The 18,370-nt window shown below is 66.4% G+C and overlaps 5 protein-coding genes across 5 annotated transcripts in view; 3 read left to right on the top strand and 2 right to left on the bottom strand.

The window, feature by feature from the left end:
* F751_1343 (putative serine/threonine-protein kinase) overlaps window positions 1-3,989 on the top strand; it is a gene marked incomplete at both ends in the record, with an annotated part of 6,747 nt that extends 2,758 nt beyond the window's left edge. The window contains 4 exons of the mRNA XM_011398662.1: window positions 1,127-1,466; window positions 1,706-1,802; window positions 1,944-2,169; window positions 3,951-3,989. Coding sequence (XP_011396964.1) covers window positions 1,127-1,466; window positions 1,706-1,802; window positions 1,944-2,169; window positions 3,951-3,989 — 702 coding nt within the window. The remainder of the gene's footprint in view (window positions 1-1,126; window positions 1,467-1,705; window positions 1,803-1,943; window positions 2,170-3,950) is intronic.
* A 781-nt stretch (window positions 3,990-4,770) lies between these two features.
* On the bottom strand, window positions 4,771-6,446 carry F751_1342 (STIP1-like protein; the record flags this gene model as incomplete). The annotated part of the gene is made up of 3 exons (XM_011398661.1): window positions 4,771-5,160; window positions 6,100-6,244; window positions 6,319-6,446. The coding sequence occupies 3 exons, from the start codon at window positions 6,444-6,446 to the stop codon at window positions 4,771-4,773; spliced, it is 663 nt and encodes a 220-aa protein (XP_011396963.1).
* A 366-nt stretch (window positions 6,447-6,812) lies between these two features.
* F751_1341 (DNA polymerase delta small subunit) lies at window positions 6,813-9,159 on the top strand (the record flags this gene model as incomplete). Its single annotated transcript, XM_011398660.1, has 6 exons — window positions 6,813-6,858; window positions 6,981-7,145; window positions 7,309-7,437; window positions 7,638-7,899; window positions 8,106-8,576; window positions 8,841-9,159. 6 exons carry the CDS (start codon window positions 6,813-6,815, stop codon window positions 9,157-9,159), a joined length of 1,392 nt encoding a protein of 463 aa, XP_011396962.1.
* Window positions 9,160-9,675: 516 nt separating this feature from the next.
* Window positions 9,676-14,461, top strand: F751_1340 (Chlorophyll a-b binding protein CP26, chloroplastic; the record flags this gene model as incomplete). Its single annotated transcript, XM_011398659.1, has 11 exons — window positions 9,676-9,799; window positions 9,960-10,096; window positions 10,315-10,660; window positions 10,772-11,131; window positions 11,331-11,425; window positions 11,530-11,818; window positions 11,911-12,078; window positions 12,210-12,496; window positions 13,065-13,282; window positions 13,472-13,872; window positions 14,148-14,461. 11 exons carry the CDS (start codon window positions 9,676-9,678, stop codon window positions 14,459-14,461), a joined length of 2,739 nt encoding a protein of 912 aa, XP_011396961.1.
* A 510-nt stretch (window positions 14,462-14,971) lies between these two features.
* The window catches only part of F751_1339 (Importin-9), a gene marked incomplete at both ends in the record, with an annotated part of 10,716 nt that continues 7,317 nt past the window's right edge, over window positions 14,972-18,370 (bottom strand). The window contains 8 exons of the mRNA XM_011398658.1: window positions 14,972-15,373; window positions 15,530-15,583; window positions 15,791-16,142; window positions 16,248-16,327; window positions 16,960-17,095; window positions 17,342-17,415; window positions 17,596-17,808; window positions 18,104-18,364. Of these exons, the coding sequence (XP_011396960.1) occupies window positions 14,972-15,373; window positions 15,530-15,583; window positions 15,791-16,142; window positions 16,248-16,327; window positions 16,960-17,095; window positions 17,342-17,415; window positions 17,596-17,808; window positions 18,104-18,364 (1,572 nt within the window). The remainder of the gene's footprint in view (window positions 15,374-15,529; window positions 15,584-15,790; window positions 16,143-16,247; window positions 16,328-16,959; window positions 17,096-17,341; window positions 17,416-17,595; window positions 17,809-18,103; window positions 18,365-18,370) is intronic.

Genomic DNA, 18,370 nt, shown 5'->3' with positions numbered 1-18,370 from the left:
CCGCGCGCGAGGCGCTGTGCGCACGGCTGGACGCGCTGGCGGCCGGCGCGGGCGGCGTGGACGCCGCGCTCACGCGCCTGGCCGGGTTCGTGGAGGACACGCTCGCGCCGGGGCTGACCCCAGCCGCAACCCCCTCCGCCACGGGCGCGGCCACGCCACGGCGCGCCTCCGCCCTCGATCCGGCGCGCCGCGCCTCCTCCGAGTCCAGCGCCTCCTGGACCCCGGCCGAGGCGGTGGAGGAGCTGGTGGCGGCCGCGCGGGGCGCTGCCTCGCTGCAGCCGGACGGCACTTCGCTCCCCGCCGCGCGCTGCGAGGTGGGCTTGCAATCACTGAGGGCGGGGTTCGTGCATGTGTAGTGTGGTGATGCGGCGTGCGGAGGTTGGGACGGGGGCGGCCGATGCTGGCGTAGTTGGATACCCTGGCCGGCACCGCAGGCCCCCCACGTGAGGAATCCTGCAGGGTTGACGGACACCCAAGGGTCTCCTGTGCCGATGCTTGATGAGTCACCGCTCAGCAACCCACACCCATCCACCCGGATACCCACATTCCCCCTTCCATCCGCAGGACCTCGTGGGTGTGGTGCAGCAGGTGCTGGGCGGGGGCGTGGTGGCGGGGCCCCGCGGCCGGCTGGCGTCGGGGGGCGGCGGCTCCCCGCCCGACGGCGCCGGCGCCGCGCTGCCCGCCGACGTGCGCGCTGCGGGGGCGCGCCTGCTGGCCCTGGTGGAGGCCAAGGCCGCCGAGCTGCGCGCGGGGCTGGGCGGGGCGGAAGGGCTGGGCGCCCGCGACCCCGGGTCGGGCGCGTCCTCGCCGCGGGGGGGCGTGGGCGCGGCCACCAGCATCGACGAGTTCGAGGTGCTGAAGCCCATCTCCCGCGGCGCGTTCGGCCGCGTCTACCTTGCGCGCAAGCGGGCGGGGGACGACCTCTACGCCATCAAGGTTGGTAGGGTGGGCTGGGGGGGGGGGGGGCGGGGACCAGGCGCAGGGTTCTGTGAGGGCCACCGGGTCACATGTTCATGAGCAAGAGCAGGGCTGCCCTCCCACTCACCTCACCATCAACCGCTGCTGCCCTGCGCGGCTGTCTCACCAAGCCCCTCCCACCCCCTTCCAAAACAACAACCCAATCCAGGTCATGCGCAAGGCGGACCTGATCCGGAAGAACATGGTGCAGAGCGTGCGCAACGAGCGCAACATCCTGGCGGCGGCGCGCAACCCCTTTGTCATCCGCTTCCACACCTCCTTCACCTCCCACGCCAATCTCTACCTGGTCATGGAGTACGCGGCGGGGGGCGACCTCTTCTCCCTCCTCCGCGCGCTCGGCGGGTTGAGCGAGGGTGTGGCGCGGCAGTACGCCGCGGAGACGGTGCTGGCGCTGGAGTACTGCCACGCGCAGGGCATCATTCACCGCGACCTCAAGCCCGACAACCTGCTCATCGCCGCGGACGGCCACATCAAGCTCGCCGACTTTGGTGGGACAGGGTGGGGGAGGCGGGATGCATGCTGTGGTGTGATGGTGGTGTTCGGGTTGTAGTTGGCGAGGGGGATTTGTTGTGGCACGCGGTGCTTCAACAAATTCATGGAACACCCCCGTGCCCCCTGTGGGCCGACAGAGCCCTTGACTCCTTATCTTGCCCCCTGTCCACTCCTTCCGTTCCGCCTTCAAGCCAGCCTCCCCCTTTCTCCCCCCTTTCTCCCCCCACCCACCCAGGCCTGTCCTGCTTCGGCGTGATCGACCGCACCGACCCCCACCCCCGTGTCCCCGACATGGATCGAGACGCCTCGGGCGGCACGGAGGCCGGGTCCGGGTCGGGCGAGGGCTCCGCCCACTCCTCCCCCCGCGCCAGCCTGGCGGCGCGCCTGTCCAGCGCCAGCGCGGCGAGCGGCGGCGGCGCCGCCGCCGCCTCGGCGCCGCGCCGCGCGGCGTCCCTCTCCGAGCGGCGAGGCAGGTTGGGGTCGGGGGCGTGGCGCGTGCAGGACGCGCCGCACGTGGTGGCCGGCGCCGAGGAGGGTGGCCGCGCGGTGGGCACGCCAGACTACCTGGCCCCGGAGCTGCTGCTGGGCACGGGGCACGGCGCGGAGGTGGACTGGTGGAGCTTGGGCGTCATCCTGTACGAGATGGTGGTGGGGCGGCCGCCCTTTGCCGCCAACACGCCCGAGGCCATCTTCCAGAACGTGCTGGACGGTGCCGTGGCCTGGCCGGAGCGCGGGCCTGGGGAGGGGGAGGAGGAGGACGACGGGGAGGAGGAGGAGGAGGAGGAGGGTGAGGAGGAGGAGGAGGCTGACGACGACGAAGATGCTGACGACGACGAAGAGGCTGGCGACGACGAAGAGGCTGGCGACGACGAAGAGGCTGGCGACGACGAAGAGGCTGGCGACGACGAAGAGGCTGGCGACGACGAAGAGGCTGGCGACGACGAAGAGGCTGGCGACGACGAAGAGGCTGGCGACGACGAAGAGGCTGGCGACGACGAAGAGGCTGGCGACGACGAAGAGGCTGGCGACGACGAAGAGGCTGGCGACGACGAAGAGGCTGGCGACGACGAAGAGGCTGGCGACGACGAAGAGGCTGGCGACGACGAAGAGGCTGGCGACGACGAAGAGGCTGGCGACGACGAAGAGGCTGGCGACGACGAAGAGGCTGGCGACGACGAAGAGGCTGGCGACGACGAAGAGGCTGGCGACGACGAAGAGGCTGGCGACGACGAAGAGGCTGGCGACGACGAAGAGGCTGGCGACGACGAAGAGGCTGGCGACGACGAAGAGGCTGGCGACGACGAAGAGGCTGGCGACGACGAAGAGGCTGGCGACGACGAAGAGGCTGGCGACGACGAAGAGGCTGGCGACGACGAAGAGGCTGGCGACGACGAAGAGGCTGGCGACGACGAAGAGGCTGGCGACGACGAAGAGGCTGGCGACGACGAAGAGGCTGGCGACGACGAAGAGGCTGGCGACGACGAAGAGGCTGGCGACGACGAAGAGGCTGGCGACGACGAAGAGGCTGGCGACGACGAAGAGGCTGGCGACGACGAAGAGGCTGGCGACGACGAAGAGGCTGGCGACGACGAAGAGGCTGGCGACGACGAAGAGGCTGGCGACGACGAAGAGGCTGGCGACGACGAAGAGGCTGGCGACGACGAAGAGGCTGGCGACGACGAAGAGGCTGGCGACGACGAAGAGGCTGGCGACGACGAAGAGGCTGGCGACGACGAAGAGGCTGGCGACGACGAAGAGGCTGGCGACGACGAAGAGGCTGGCGACGACGAAGAGGCTGGCGACGACGAAGAGGCTGGCGACGACGAAGAGGCTGGCGACGACGAAGAGGCTGGCGACGACGAAGAGGCTGGCGACGACGAAGAGGCTGGCGACGACGAAGAGGCTGGCGACGACGAAGAGGCTGGCGACGACGAAGAGGCTGGCGACGACGAAGAGGCTGGCGACGACGAAGAGGCTGGCGACGACGAAGAGGCTGGCGACGACGAAGAGGCTGGCGACGACGAAGAGGCTGGCGACGACGAAGAGGCTGGCGACGACGAAGAGGCTGGCGACGACGAAGAGGCTGGCGCTCGCAGCTCGGCGCGCCGGCCAGCCCCCACCGCCGCGCCGCCTGCGCCCCGGGCGCCGAGGCGGGCGGGGCGCAGGGGGCCGAGGGGCGGAGCGGCGAGGGCCAGCTGCGCTCCTCGGCCCCGGCCCTCGCCCCGGCCACGCCCGCGGCCAACCTCACCAGGTGGGCCAAGGTGGAAAGGGGGGGTGGGGGATGCTGGAGAGCAGCGAGGTTGTCGAGACTGGGGGCAAGGCTACGCGTGCCGGAAGATGTCACAGCGGAATGGACCTCTGTGTACCGCGCCGAGGCAGAGTGCTGAGGCCTGTTGCGTGCGCCGATGCGCCGCCTGCTCCTGCCCGTGCCACTCAGTCCCCTGAGTAACAAGGGCCCCCCAATCACACACCCACTGCAGCCCTGGGCGGACGTCGGAGGACCCGTTTGCGGAGTTTGATCTGCCGCCGGGCATCGTCCCTGTCCCCGCTCAGGACCGGGCGCCCGTGCACCACTCGTCGAGCCCACTGTGAGCCCAGCGATGGCCGAGCGGCGCTGCACTGGATCTGGTCGGGGCCATCCTGACCATGGAGGCGGCAGTCGAGTTGCTCCTCAGAGGAATGCCCCCACCATGTCCCACCCGGGAAGCTCAGCGCCAAGTATTCACCCATCTCCCACCTGCGTATCGTGTGCTCGCCAGGCCTCGCTAGAGGTCCCGAGTACCTCGTTCATACGCACCCTTCAGCATGCACTCAGCGCTACAGCGGCATGCACGCCTGGACGTTGAAACACGAGCCCTGTCCCAGTCACTGCTCCATTCCGGCACGCCGGTACCGCCGCACGCTAGACTGCCGCTGGGCCTGCCGCAAGGGGGACGCGGGGGGTGCCTCCTCCCCCATGTACCCGTCCTCCTCCGGCAGGTCAAGGCTCGGTCCCTCGCCTGCCTTGCCGATGCCTCGGGAGGGACGCGCCCGGGTGCCACCTGCGACAGGCCTGTCCCGAGGCCGGAATGTCACCGCGCCCTTGCCCGGAGCAGGGAGCTGACGGTCTGCAGGCTGCTGTTGCGGCCCACTCAGCTCGCTGCCCGACTGTTCCATGGCCCCTCCCTCGTCTGGGAGCTGGGGTGGGGTGGGCGGGACAACCTGTGGGAGGGGATTTCGAAAGTGACAAACTGCGCCGCACATGCTCCTGCATCTGTGGTGATGGCAGCCGGAGTCAAGGACCTGTGCTCCCTGTGTGACTCAGCGATACAGGTACCAGGCCGACTGCAGACCCTCTTCACTCCTTTTCCCGCTCACTTGGGTTGTGGCGGACTCGGCCAGCTGCGCCACGCCACCTCCAACCTGGATCTCCTGGTCGAAAGTGTACCGCATATACCGCTCCGGATGCCGCACGTGGTCTGGCACAATCGAGGGGGCCACGGCCTGTCCCTCATGGTCCAAGAGCCGACCCTTCTTCAGGGCGGCGGGGAGGGGTCCTGGTCGTTGCTGTGGAGGGCGGCCCAGCCTCGAGGAAGTGCCCGCCCCTTCACCCCCAGCCTCGTCCACTGGAGTCGACAGGGACGGCAGGGAAGGGTCCTCCGCCAGCGGGTCGGCGACGGCGTCCACTGCGCTGAAGTCCTCCTCGCCATCCTGCAAGATTTATCGGGTAGATGAGGGGTGAGCACACACAACATAACCCAGCAGTCTGGTCGCCCTCGCCCAGACATCCACAGGCTGCTCACCACGACTCTGCAGAAGGCGTATGAGGGGGCCCGATCTGGGTCTTCTTCTAGAAGCTCCTCGATACCTGCATGGGGTGGACATATTTCAGGCCCGCTGGATATTTTCAGCCTGCACAACAGGCATGCGTCTGACATAAGGACGCTCAGCTTACCTTCCAAGCCTTGCCGCCGACGCTCCTCCACTTTCTCGTCCTCATCATCGCTGTGAGTCTCTATCCTTCCGGCCCTGAATACAGGCTGGAGTGTCGGCAGCCATGGCTTCGTAGAGGAGCCTGCTCCCTCCAGGCCCCCGAACACCGCATCGAGTCTATTTTGCAGGGCCTTAGCGGTCTCCATTTGGCGAAGGGACTTCCGTGAAATGTTTTGTATGTGTAATAAGTGAGATTTCAGTTACAAAATTCCGAAGTCGGTGAACACTGTCCTTCTGCTTTGCATGGCGCGCTCTCGGGAGGTGGAGATCGTCGCGCGCAAGTGGGAATTTCCAGATCTACCTCGCCGTTTTCCCAACCTATAACTTTCATTGTTAGAGTAGTCTCTGACTTGGTTAGTCGACACCCCCAGATCCTGGCACTTAAGATCCAACTTCTAGAGAGGATCACAAAAGGGACTTTCCTATGGAGCATGTCACTTGCTGTTCTTGCCAAGCTGCTTTGTTAGTTGTCTGACTTTGAGTGCTGCCTGGTTGTTTTCGCCTTCCCCAAGTTGGGATGCTTGCTGGTACGCCTCGAGTGCCTGCGACGGGGATGGCATAGGTCACAGTGGGGCACGTACACTTGGGCTGTCCCAGTGTGCAACACAAATACCTTCTCAGCATAGACTCCTCCCTTCCAAGCACATCCCGTCCTACCTCCTGGCCCTTCCCTGCTGCTTCTAGAGCCAGACCCTTCCGAAAGTAGCCTTTATCCCAGTCAGGCCGTAGACTGATGCAGGCCTCCGCATCAGCCAAGGCTTTCGTGACCTTGTTAAGATTCAGCAGCGCCGCGCTCCGATTGCTGTGGTGATGTTGGGGGAGTCGCCATTCACATGTAGTGATTGCTATCGGTATAGAGGAATCGCTCAAACATACCTGTAGAGCGTCGCGTTCTTGGGATCAGCCTGCAGTCCGTGTGTGTATAAGGCCGCTGCCTTCAGGAAGTTTCGTTTCGCATACTCCTCGTTGCCCCGAGCCTTGTAAGATACCGTAGCATCTCCCATGGTCTTGCACATGGGTATGGGTCCGATGGACACGCGGTGCGGTGACGGGACCTCGCGGCCGAGCACCCCTCCTTGGTTGGCAGAGCGCCAATGAGGTTCCAAGGGTATAATATTACTTTTGGGTTAGGGACGTGATGGTCAAAGAGTGCAATTTGCAGGTCGATCGCTGCAACGTTCCTTGTCATCGTCTCGTCCGCTCGGAGTTCGCGCCCTGCGGTGATTTTCAAAGCCAAGTGATCTCGGGCTTCGCACCAGTCAATTCATACTCACTTCCCTAGAGAATCAATTCACCACTACATTACACCAGTTGTCCCATGAATAGGACACCCGCCTGAAGTCGAGCAAAGGGCATAGATGACGGTCCCCATGGAGGTGGAGGGACCTGCCTCAAAGTCCGTGACCTGGGGAAGGGGTGGCTGAGCGCTGGAATACAGCCCGAGAAGCAAGTTTAAGCTTGAATCTTTCATCAACCGCGCAGGCCGTCCTCCAAGTATGACGATCTGCTGACACCTGCGAGCACCCTTGCCCGGACAGAGCCCCTGACCCGGGCCACAGCCTCGTACACCCTGCACGACGACCGATTCCAGCTGCAGCAGCGAGTGTACGATCGGCAATTCGCCCAGCTGTACTTTTACCGACTCCTGAAGCTGCGCCCCGCCGTGTCAGCCTCCGCCAAAAGGCGCTGGCCCTCATGCACAGGTGGGTGGGCACTGCAGCCTGCCGTATATTCAAGTAGGCGACGCAGGGCTGATCCCCGCTGAATTCAATAGCTAGGTAGAGGCTGGGCCTCCCAGAGGAGTGTTGCCATCCACCCATTGCCCCCACCCTTTGAATCCCCCTGCACCCACCCTCCACCATGCAGAGGTGCGAGTGATCGACGCCGTGGAGGATGTGGACTGCGTGCTGGTGGGCACGCTGTACAAGGAGATGAAGCTGAAGCCGAGCATCCTGGACGAGTATGTCAAGGACAAGACCACCCAGCAGCACCTCGGTGTGGCACCTGGCGGGGAGCTGGGGGCCAGCGCCGGGCTGGCTCTTGGTCATGCAATGGAATCGGGATCTGGTTTGGAAAAAGGGATGTGTCGATAGCCCTCCTGCCCTGTCGTTGCCGTCAACCCTGCTCTTGTCCCCCTGGTCACCCTTTCGCCACGCCGTCCGCCACTCTCCACACTTTCCCACACACTGATACAGGCCGCACCCGCTTCACCTCGCCCGACGACAAGCTGGTGCTGGAGGATGAGGGAGCTCGCATCGTGCTCACCGGGCCGGTGGTGCCCACCGCCTCCCTGGTCACGGGGGTGGTGGCCTCGGTGCGGGGCCGCATACTGCCCAGCGGCGAGTTCTGCGTGTCGGAAATCTGCTATGCGGAGCTGGGGGCGCAGCCCGTGGCACCCCCGCCCCTATCCCTGCATTCCCCTGGCTCGGGGCCACAGGTCACCCGCGCCCCCGCAAGGTGGGACAGTGCTGGAGGGTGGTGGCGGGGCCAGCGGTGGTGCCAAGGGGCCCGCAGACAGCTTCGAAGATGGCATGCATGCGGCGCGGCTTCACCCCCTCGCAGAGCGTCCATGCCCCTGCCCACTCCTTGAGCATCGAAAGTTCCCAAACCACCTCCCACAAGGCCACACACCGGCGTCCACCCCCCTCTCCACCCCACCACAGGTACATCGCGTTGACCTCCGGGCTGGGGATTGGGGATGCGGGCGCCGATCCGCTGCCGCTGCAGCTGATGGTGGACTACCTGACGGGGGCGCTGGGGGGCAGGGAGGAGCAGACCCTGGCGTCGGGGGTGGTGCGCATGGTCATAGCCGGCGGCCTGCTGGCCTCCAGCGCCGCGCTGGCGCGGGCGGGGACCTACGCCGATGCGCGCACGCGTGAGGGCGCGCTGGCGGGCCTGCGCGACGCCGACGCGGCGCTGAGTCAGCTCGCGGCGGCCCTCCCCCTGGACGTGATGCCGGGGGAGGCCGACCCCGCCAACGCATCGCTGCCGCAGCAGGCGCTGCACCGCGCGCTGCTGCCGTGGGCCGCGGCCGCCGGCGAGGGCCTGGTGCGCGCCAGCAACCCCCACGAGTTCGACGTAGAGGGCGTGCGTTTCCTGGGCCTGTCGGGGCAGAACGTGGACGACGTGGTCAGGTGTGTACTTCTGTTCTGGGGGGGGTGGGGGAGGGTGTAGCACGGTATGTGCCTATGGATGTGCTTGGGGAGTGCTGATAGTGGTTGGAGCATGGGCGGGGCAGGGTGAAGGTCTCTTTGGTGAACGGAGCTCGGCGGTTGCATGGACCATAGGGCTTCCGTGGCACCCCATCGCCGGGCGGGTGCATTGGACTGCTGCCCTGTCAGTCACATGTGACGCTGCCCGCGCTCTCATGAAGCATCACCCGCACCCCTTCTCGGCAGGTACGCGGAGCTGGACGACCGGACGGAGGTGCTGGAGTGGATGCTGAGGTGGCGGCACATGGCGCCCACCTCGCCAGACACGCTGGCCGCCTACCCCTTCCACGACCGCGACCCCTTCGTGCTGGACACCTGCCCCCACGTCTTCTTCGCGGGGAACCAGCCGGAGTTCGGGACGCGGATGGTGACAGGAGAGGCGGGGCAGAGGGTGCGTGTCGTCTCCGTGCCGGCCTTCTCGGCCTCGCCATGCCTGGTGCTGGTGAATCTCGACACCCTGGCCTGCCACCCCATCTACTTTAACGCCGAGTCCATGGACACATGATTGTTGTAACTTCAAGACGGGAGGGGAGAAAGGCCTGGGGAATCAGCTCTTGATGCCAACCTGGGTGAAATGTTGAGTCAGGATGAGGTGTTGAGAGACAACATCTGTCCTCCAGCCACTTCATATGCGAAGACGACCCCACCACGGGGTAACAAGTGTGCACGAGTCCCTGCGCATTGCGGCGCCAATCGCTCAGCTCGGTTCATTTTGTATTCCAGACCACTTTTATATTCGATGTCGATCGAGGCTGGAAGGTCAGGACCCTGGGCATGTTTGCAATGTCGAGCAACGGATGTGGCACGGCTTCGCGCGCTCCGCCCATAATTTTCAAATTGCGCCACGACATCTCCCCCGACCATCTGCGCAATAGGGTCTCGCAATGGAGGCTTCTGTGAAGTTCGAGTTTGTCAAACCACGTAACCTACCTCGCATCGATTGTTTGACCGGCTTCGACGCCCCTGTTGCTAGTTAACATGACTTAAGCGTGGGGGTCTCGCGACCTCGGCTGCGGGCAGCATGTTCTACTCCACACAGATTCTGAGTCGGAAGGGTCCGCTCGCAACGATATGGATCGCATCACATCTTAACACCCGGCTCAAGAGGGCGCAGGTGGTCGGCACGAGCATTGCCGGCTCCGTGGGTGCGTATGTGCCAGCAGGCGAGGGAGGGGTCCTGTACTGTGGTTCACTCAACCTCCCCCGGCGCGAGCACCGCCCCGGAAAGTCACACAGCTCCCCTTGTGTCTGCATGATCTACCTGAATCGTGCGCTCGTTCAAGTGCTCATCGTATGCTCGTGCAGACTCGGTGCTGAACCCTGAGGCACCACTGGCATTGCGCCTCTCTGGACAGCTTCTGCTGGGCATCGTTCGAGTCTACATCCGAAAACTCCAGTTCCTGGAGTCTGACGCCAAGGAGGCTGTGACAGGCTTGCAAGAGGTACTGCTTGGGTAGCGAATGCATCTTTGGGAGGAATGCCGACGGCGATGCTTGACTGCGAGGTCACTGTGTCTTGCCAATAGCACATATGCACCCTGGCTCGCCCCCACCCCACACACAATCTCCTTTCATCACAGCTGGAGACGCATGCGCATGTGGCAGAGGTTCGGGGCGGGGGCCGGGCGCCCGAGGTGGCCATCACCCTCCCCCCTCTGGAGGCACTGGACCTGTTTGACCCCGAGGCGCTCTTCACGCTCGGCGGCACGCTGTCCAGGACCTCCTCCTCTCGCCGCACCTCCTCGGCCGGCAGCGCCTCGCTCATCACCGCAGATGACGTGTCGGAGGTGTGGGGCCCCTCCAGCCAGGGCGGCGCCGGCGGCTGGTACAACCCGGAGGCCACCTTTGAGCAGGTCATCCCGGACGACGAGATGGATCGCCGGTTCAGCATCGAGCTGGAGCGCCTGAGGTCCCAGGCGGCGGAGGCGCCGCGGGCCGACAAGGCCGCAGACGTCCTCTACGTCGACCAGGGCCCAGACGAGAGGGGCGGCGGCGCCTACCTTCATGGTGTGTTTGCAGGGGGGGGGGAGTCATGGGTGGATGGGGTCTGGAGCCACCCCCCTCATGGGAGCTGGGGCATGCACAAACACACCAACACCCACCTCCATTCATGCACAGGGGGTGACGAGACGCTCGACGCCGCGCCCTCTGGCTTCTTCGACGGCCTGACGCCCCTGAAGACCCCGACCAGCGGGCCGCCCTCCTTGCCCTCGGCCGGGCCGGGGTCGGCGCCCCTCCCGGGGATGGGGGGCGAGCACCCCGGACCGCATCGCCTTTCAGACGTCCTGCCTCCCCTGGACGGGACGCCCGGCGCGGATGCAGGCGGCGCGCAACCTCACGGCCCTCGCGGCACGCCGCCCGGCAGCCAGGACAGGCCGGCGCGGCGGCGCGAGGGCTCCCACGCCCACGCTCGCCTGCGCAGGAAGAGGGTGCAGCTGGATGTGGACGCCTCTGGACGTCCGGCCACCGAGCTGCCAGGTGGGAGGAGCTGCTCTTGAGAAGGGACAGACAGTGTTTTGGCCTTGTGGGTTGTTGCCGGGATCCCTGGAGGCCACGCTTTCGTGATGGGTGCCGGGGTTGCACTCTGCAGCACCCAGCGCGCTGCAACCTCCGCGCCACCCTCACGACATGCTCCGCACGCCGCACACGCCGCCGTCAACCGCGCCGCCCGCTGCAGCCGCGGAGATGCGCGCGCTGATGCTGGACCACTCCTCCCTCCTCGCCACGCGGGGAGGCTTTGTGGGGACCAGGGCGATGACGACTGTCCACGAGGTCAGCAAAGAAACTGGGTGTGTGGCCAGGGTTGGCCCATTGTTCTCTGATTCTGCACCCGACCATGAGATCGACGTGCCTCAGGCCCCAACCACCTCTCGCAGATCGACCTGAGCCTGGCGGACCCCGCTGCGCCTGGGAGCGGCTGCCCTGGCCTGGCGCCGGCCCTGCAGGCCCTATTTGCCCGAGCTCTGTCCACCCAGGCGCCACGCCACCATTTCGGTGCCGGAATGCCGGGCGACGCATGGATGACTCATGACGAGCTGGCCAGCGAGCCGGCGGAGGCGCGCTGGCCCGACGGCACCCAGGGGCCGATGGAGGGGGAGGCAGGCCCCACCCAGGGCTCCCAACAGCTCGCTGCCTGGGAGGACGCAGGCAAGGCGGCATCCAGGGGTGTATACCAGGGGCCTGCTCCCCGCCGCTGGGGTCCATTCGTGCAGAGCAGGAACACCTCCCCCACCCACACTCACCACCCTCGAGTGCAGGGGCCCAGGGCTACGAAGCTGACATGTGGCAGGACGACATGGGAGCGGCCAGCCTCACGCCCGCATCGATGGGAGTCAGAGATGCAGGCGAGGGGACTGCAGCAGGGATTCTTGGCGGAGACCCCGCCCTGCCCCCGCTGCTCGAGTCCGCCCCTGGCTCCGCCCCAGGTGAGGTGTCCCTGGTGACGACGGTGTTGGGGAATGCTCGCAGGCCACATCAGCAAACCCTGCCGCAACCTCGACGGCAGCCTTCGATGCTCACGCGCAACCCACCCACCCCCCACTGGCCACAAAAGTAGGCACGAGCGGCACCAGCTCCGGCGCCGGCCGGCCCGACGGCTTCACCGCCAGGACCCAGGCCGTGCTGGAGACCCTGGGCGCGCGCTTCGCGACCCCGGACGTGGGGGCCAAGCGACGCAGGGGCCGCTACGCCTCCGACCCCGGCCAGGCCACGCAGCTGGGCTTCTCGGCGCTGGTGGCAGGCAGGGGCCGCAGCGAGGCCGCGCGCTGGTTCTTCGAGCTGCTGGTCCTGCAGGACCGGGGCCACGTGCGGTTGACCCAGGAGCAGGCCTACGGCGAGATCGCCGTGCAGCCCGGCATGGCCGCCGTGGCGGCGGGCGCCGCCGCCGGCACCCCAGGCCGGAGACCGCTGGGACCGCGGAACGCGGCCTGAGCACGCGCGGGCGGCGGGCGCCCGGGGGCGCGCCCCAGACTGACAGCCTGCGCACTGACACCCCGCAGACCTGACCAGCCCATGACACGTTGTACGATTGCCCATTGAATTGCCACCTCCCCTGCCCGTTTGTGTTGCAGCCCAGATGGCCAGGGAGCCGCATCCAGTGTCAGTTAGGGGTTTGGGAGGGGCCGCGATGCCTGCACCATCAGACGTGCCTCGACAGAGGCCGAGGGCCCGTGACGGGGCCCCTCCCGGGTCAAAAACTGGCCCACATGCTATCTACCCCTCATCGCAATCTTCCGGACGCCGGGTTTAAGAGCTGGCAAATCGCAGGACATGCACGCTGCAGGTCGACGTACAGGACCGTGTCCACTCTTCCCATCCCTCTAAGTACGTGCTCGAGGTGCAAGCAAGCCCGCATGCCCCACGCATGACCGGGTTGCGGGTACTCACCCCCCATCCCCCCACAACATCGCAGGATCAGCCCTCTGCAATGCCGGTCCAGGTCCAGAACCTGTTCAAGAAGGCCCCGGCCCCCATCAAGAAGGCTGCCAAGAAGGCGGAGGGCCAAGTCAAGTCCAATGTGAAGAAGGTCGCGCGTAATGTGCCCTCCCCGAAGCAGCTGCAGAAGGGGCTGGCCAAGAACACCGGGGGTTGGCTGGGGAGCAACAGCTCCTCCACCAACCTCAGCCAATGGTGGGTGGCTTGGAAGAGTGCGATGAAACGGCATGTAAGCAAAGCATGCATGGACTGGGCCCCTGGACAGGGGGTCGAGGAGCGGTTGGGTTGGCTGCTCAGCAAACTGGATGTGCTGCATGTGGTATGCCCCCTCCTCGTCCCCCCTCGTCCTCCTCGGGCCCACCAGAGTCCCCTCATCCCACCCAGGTATGGCCCCGACCGCGCGCTGTACCTGCCTGACGGCCTACTGGACCGGGACGAGGTCTCCCCCGTGCTCAACGGCACCCTGCCTGGCGACTACGGCTACGACCCGCTGGGCCTGGCCAAGAACTCCGAGACGCTGGAGAAGTACCGCGCCAACGAGCTGCTGCACGCGCGCTGGGCCATGCTGGCCGCGGCCGGGGCCATCATCCCCGAGGGCCTGGAGGCCAACGGCGCCAACATCCACGGCGGCACCTGGTTCGAGACGGGGGCGGAGATGCTCAACGGCGGCACGCTCAACTACTTCGCGGTGCCCTGGGGCATCGTGGGCAACCCACTGCCCCTGGCGGGGGCCATCCTCATCGAGCTGGTCCTGCTCTTCCAGGTGGAGACCTTCCGCGGCAAAGGTGCGAGGAGCGGAGGGGGGTGCCTCTGGTGTCGTCTGATGGGGAGGTGTGTGTGATGAGGGGCAATCTACTTGTTTGTACTCCATGTGGCATGGGGGGGGAAATTCCTGTTGCTTGGCCTGAGGCAATGCTGTCGACCCGGCTTGTACTGCAGGGCAGACCTCAACATGATGTTTCCATTTCTTGTTTCAAATAATCAAAGTACAGTCGGTGTATGCCAACACTCTCACAATCAGCAACATGCCAGATGCTTCGACCACCCCCACACCACACAGGCACTGGCCCCCCTGGCTACTCCCCCGGCGTGGGTAAGTTTGAGTCGTCGGACCTGCAGGGGCTGGACCCCCTGTACCCTGGCGGTCCCTTCGACCCCCTGGGTCTGGCCGACGACCCCGAGACCTTCGCCGAGCTGAAGGTGAAGGAGATCAAGAACGGGCGGCTCGCCATGGTGGCCTTCCTCGGCTTTGCCGTGCAGGCGGGCGTGACGGGCGAGGGTCCGTTTGCCAACTGGTCCAAGCATGTGGCTGACCCCTTTGGCTACAACCTGCTGACCATCCTGGCAGGGGAGGACCGCCTGCCCTCCCTCTGAGCACCTTGTAGCTTACCTCCCCATGCCCCCACGCCGATGTCGTGCGCTTGCTTGCGCTGATGAATTGCAGTCCAGAGAACAAGGTAGAATGGACGAGCTCGACACGAGGCACGCAGGGGTGATGAGCCGGGTCGACGGCTGCCTTGAAGAGACTTGGTGATGGGGAATTCCAATGGGTCACAGACGGCTGTCCCAGAGGTGTCCCAGTTGACGTGGAGCATGATAGGGTGCGTCAGACTAGAAGGAGTCAAGTTTTTACAGAGGAGTGACAGCAATGGAGATGATGTGGAGGAGCAATGGAGGGGAATAGACCAGCATGTTGGAGTTCTAGTGAGCAGAGGTGCTGTGGCAGTCCATGGTGTGAGCAGGTTGGGTCTCGAGCCTGCTTCGACCATGGAGCGGTGCCCCTGGCGGCACTCAAGCTGGGCCCAAGCACCTGGCCGCGCTTCCTTGGCACCTGGCCCAGCCAACCCACATTTCGAAACACCAGCACTCTCGAACCTCCTGGATCTAAATCCCATATCCAAAGACCTGGCGGATGCGGTGGAAGATCTGGTTGGCCCAGCCGGCCTGTGTCAGGCCCACCACGTCGTGCTGGCCGAAGCGGTCGCAGTCGGGGATGCCGGTCTGAACGAGGTGCAGGGTGACGGCTCCCTTCTCCCGCTCCTCGATGTCGATGGTCACGCAGCTGGTGTCGCCCTCCGCCCAGTTGCTGAAGCGCCAGTCCATGACGATGCGGGAGGGGGCAGCCAGCTCCCGGAACACGCCCTGCACGCTGCCGCCAAACATGGAGAGCGCGCCGCCCACACGTGCGTCCAGCTCGGCGGGGCTCTGGGTGAAGGCCAGCACACGCCGCGCGTCGGTGAAGCACTCGTAGATGTCCTGGGCCGAGGCGTAGAAGCGCTCGGTCAGCTCGATGCGGCGGCGGTCGCGCGGCGCGCGGCCGCTGCCGGAGGCGGCCGGGGCATCGGTGGCGGCTGGGGTGGCTGAGGTGGCGGCGGGGGCAGCGCCACGGGCAGCTGAAGCAGCCCCGTTGTCGGAGGCCGCCTCGCTGCCGCCCTTGGTCACGGGGCCGCCCGCCCTCAGCTCCGACACGAACTGGGACATGGCCCGGTATACCACCTGGAGTGCACAAGTGGGGAGGTGGAGGACAGGCCGCGGAGTCTCGTCGGTGACCTCGATCAATGCCAGGGGTGCCCAGGGATGACCAGCGCAGATTACTGCACACTCAAGAGCTGGAAGATGGGGGTGAGGACTGCAAGAGTCCCCCCAAACTCCCCCCCCGCCACCCCTCAACCCATGAAACTGAACAACCGCCCCAGAACGCACCGGCCGGCCATGCTTCACAATGAGGTCCCTGACTGCCTGCCCCGCCTTGGACTCCTCCTTCAGGCTGACCAGGACCTCCGGGTCCTCATCGTGGTTCTCCTCGCTGATGTAGGGCAGCTTCAGCTCGCCCTTGACCTTGGCGCCGTCGGGCGCGGTGCCCTCCCAGGCCAGCACTGCCTCCAGCTCGTAGGCGACAATGATCTTGGACTTGCGGTTGTTAACGATGGCCTCACCCTCCAGCTTTTTCAGCTTGGTGATGGTGACGGCGGGCTGGTCCTCGAGCACCAGGGACTGGCCCACCAGCAGCTCCGTCAGCCGGGTCTTGCTCCAGGGCAGGGCATCCCTCTCGACCCTGCGGTGTGGGGTTGTGGGGGCCAGGCGGTGGTCCGGCGCTGTACGGGCATTGATGATCGGGGGTGCCAAACAGGAGGCCCTGATGCCTTCCTGGCGGCCTCACCAGTGCCAGTTGTTGACGTTGCGCCCGTCCTGCCCCAGGTCCTTGACCAGCCAGCGCTCATCACCCTCCCCGAACTTGGCCTGTGGCGCGGGGGAAGGGCGATGGAGCAATTGGTATGGGGAGTTGGTAGAACCAGGTGATGTTTTATCGTTGCCGTACTCAACACACCATCCTGCATCGAGTGATCAGTGCCGACTGGACTGGCCGGACAGTGCCACTGTCGACGCACTCCACGCCGATGATCTCCCCAGGCCCACCATACCCACCATGTTGGAGGAAGGAGCTCTTGTGTATGGAATTAAATCCGTGACATGGGTGCTGGAGGAGGACGAGGCCCGGCCCATCGACCTGTATAGGACCTCACCGAAGTTGCTAGACCGCATGCTGAGCATGCGGAGGCAGACGGTCCCGGCTGGTATTTTCCCCCCAGCAGGCAGTGCTGGAACAGCGGGCGCCTGCCTACGCATCAATGCCCAGGTGAGTTTGCGAGCTCTCCACACCCGGAGTGCATCAGGCTGGCCTCGCCGTTTTCTCTGCTCCAGCAGCCTGCTGTCACTTCCCAGGCTCACAGTCCATCACAGCGAGCATCACAGCAGCTCATACACGTTCTGGGGGCTGCCGTTCAGCAGCCCCTCCCTCCCCGCGGCCCTCAGCTCGCTCCTGACCTGGACCAGCAGCCTGCCCAGCATGTTGTTCCCCGTACCCGTCACGGCCCCGCCCCCAGAACGTAGTCATGCGGCGCGTCCTCCTGCAGCGGCGCGTCCCCCGTCCCCAGCAGCGCCGCGGCAGCGTCGGGGTGGGACGCGAACTTGGCGCGCAGGACGTGCAGCATGACCGCCACCTTGGCCCTGTGCCAGTCGGGGCGCACCAGGCGCGGCCGCGCGCGCTGCGCGGCGCGCGCCAGCGCGGCTGCCGCCTCGGGCGAGGGCGCCGCGGCGATGGCAGCGCGCAGGGCCGCGGCGGCCTCGCCGGCCACGCCCGCGAACTTCTGGGCCTGGTAGTAGTGCTCCGATGTGGGCCAGAGGCGTGCCGAGCTTGCGTGGGGCGCGGCGCCGGCGGCCCCCTCCTCCCCCTCGCCAAGAGGGCACACCCACTCGTCCAGGCTGGCGGTCATGGGCGCGCGGGCGGGCACAGCGTGGCGCAGCAGGTCTGCCGAGGTCAGCGGCGCCTCGGGCAGGCACACGGGGTGGGGCGAGAAGTTGCTCAGGCACCCCAGCGCGTCCCAGCACTTGTAGAAGAGGCGCGGGGCCGGGGGCGCCGGGCCGGCCGGGGCGTGCGTCGTGGGGGCGGGCGCGGGTGCGGCCAAGACCGCATCGTCCGGCTCCGTCGGTCGGGGTCCCTGCTGCACCTGCTGCTGCTGCGCCGGCCCCGTCTGCCCCTGGCCCCGCCCGGGGAGCTGGGCGGCGAGGAGAGCCGCCGGGCCGCCGGAGCTGGGCAGGTAGCCCTGGCACACCACATCGGGCCCCACCGGCCGCCACTCCACCTCCGCCAGCTGGAGCGCCTGGGTCATCTCCACGAAGCCCAGCTCGCCCAGGGGCGTGGGAGCCAGCACACCCCCGATCTTCCCGGGGAGGGATGAGGTGATGGATTGGCGGTGTGGGCAGGGGCTGCGGGCAGGGGCATTCGCAGAGAGCATGCCCCCCCCCCCCCCTCTCCCGGCCCATGCAGGGAGGCAGGGGACACGGCACACACGCAACACCCACGGCAAAGGGGCTGCCAAGGGGTCAAGGGACCAGCCTGCTGGGCCTAACGCCTGGCGTGCAGCCATGCCACCAATCGCAGGTACTGTGGTCCCCCCTCCCCTCCCTCCTCATGGGCCCCAGCAACAACCCTGCCACAAAACCCTCTCCACTCACCAGTTTAGGCGCCACGAAGGCCATGACCTTGTGAATCACCCCCGCCTGGATGGCGGGCGCGGCCAGCGTCCCGCCGCACTCCCATAGGCAGCGCAGGAAGCCGCGGTGGTAGGCGTACTGCGCCAGCGCCAGCGGGCTCAGGAAGTCGAACTCCACGATCTCCACGCCGCGCTCGCGCAGGCGCTGCTGGAAAGCGCGGCGCGCGCCACGCTGCACCGCCACGATCGTGTGCGCCTCCCGCACGTCCCACAGGTGCGCCTCCTGAGC

The sequence above is a fragment of the Auxenochlorella protothecoides genome (assembly GCF_000733215.1).
Source record: "Auxenochlorella protothecoides strain 0710 unplaced genomic scaffold scaffold13, whole genome shotgun sequence".
NCBI classification, from domain to species: Eukaryota; Viridiplantae; Chlorophyta; class Trebouxiophyceae; order Chlorellales; family Chlorellaceae; genus Auxenochlorella; species Auxenochlorella protothecoides.
This window is presented reverse-complemented; position numbering and strand designations above follow the sequence as displayed.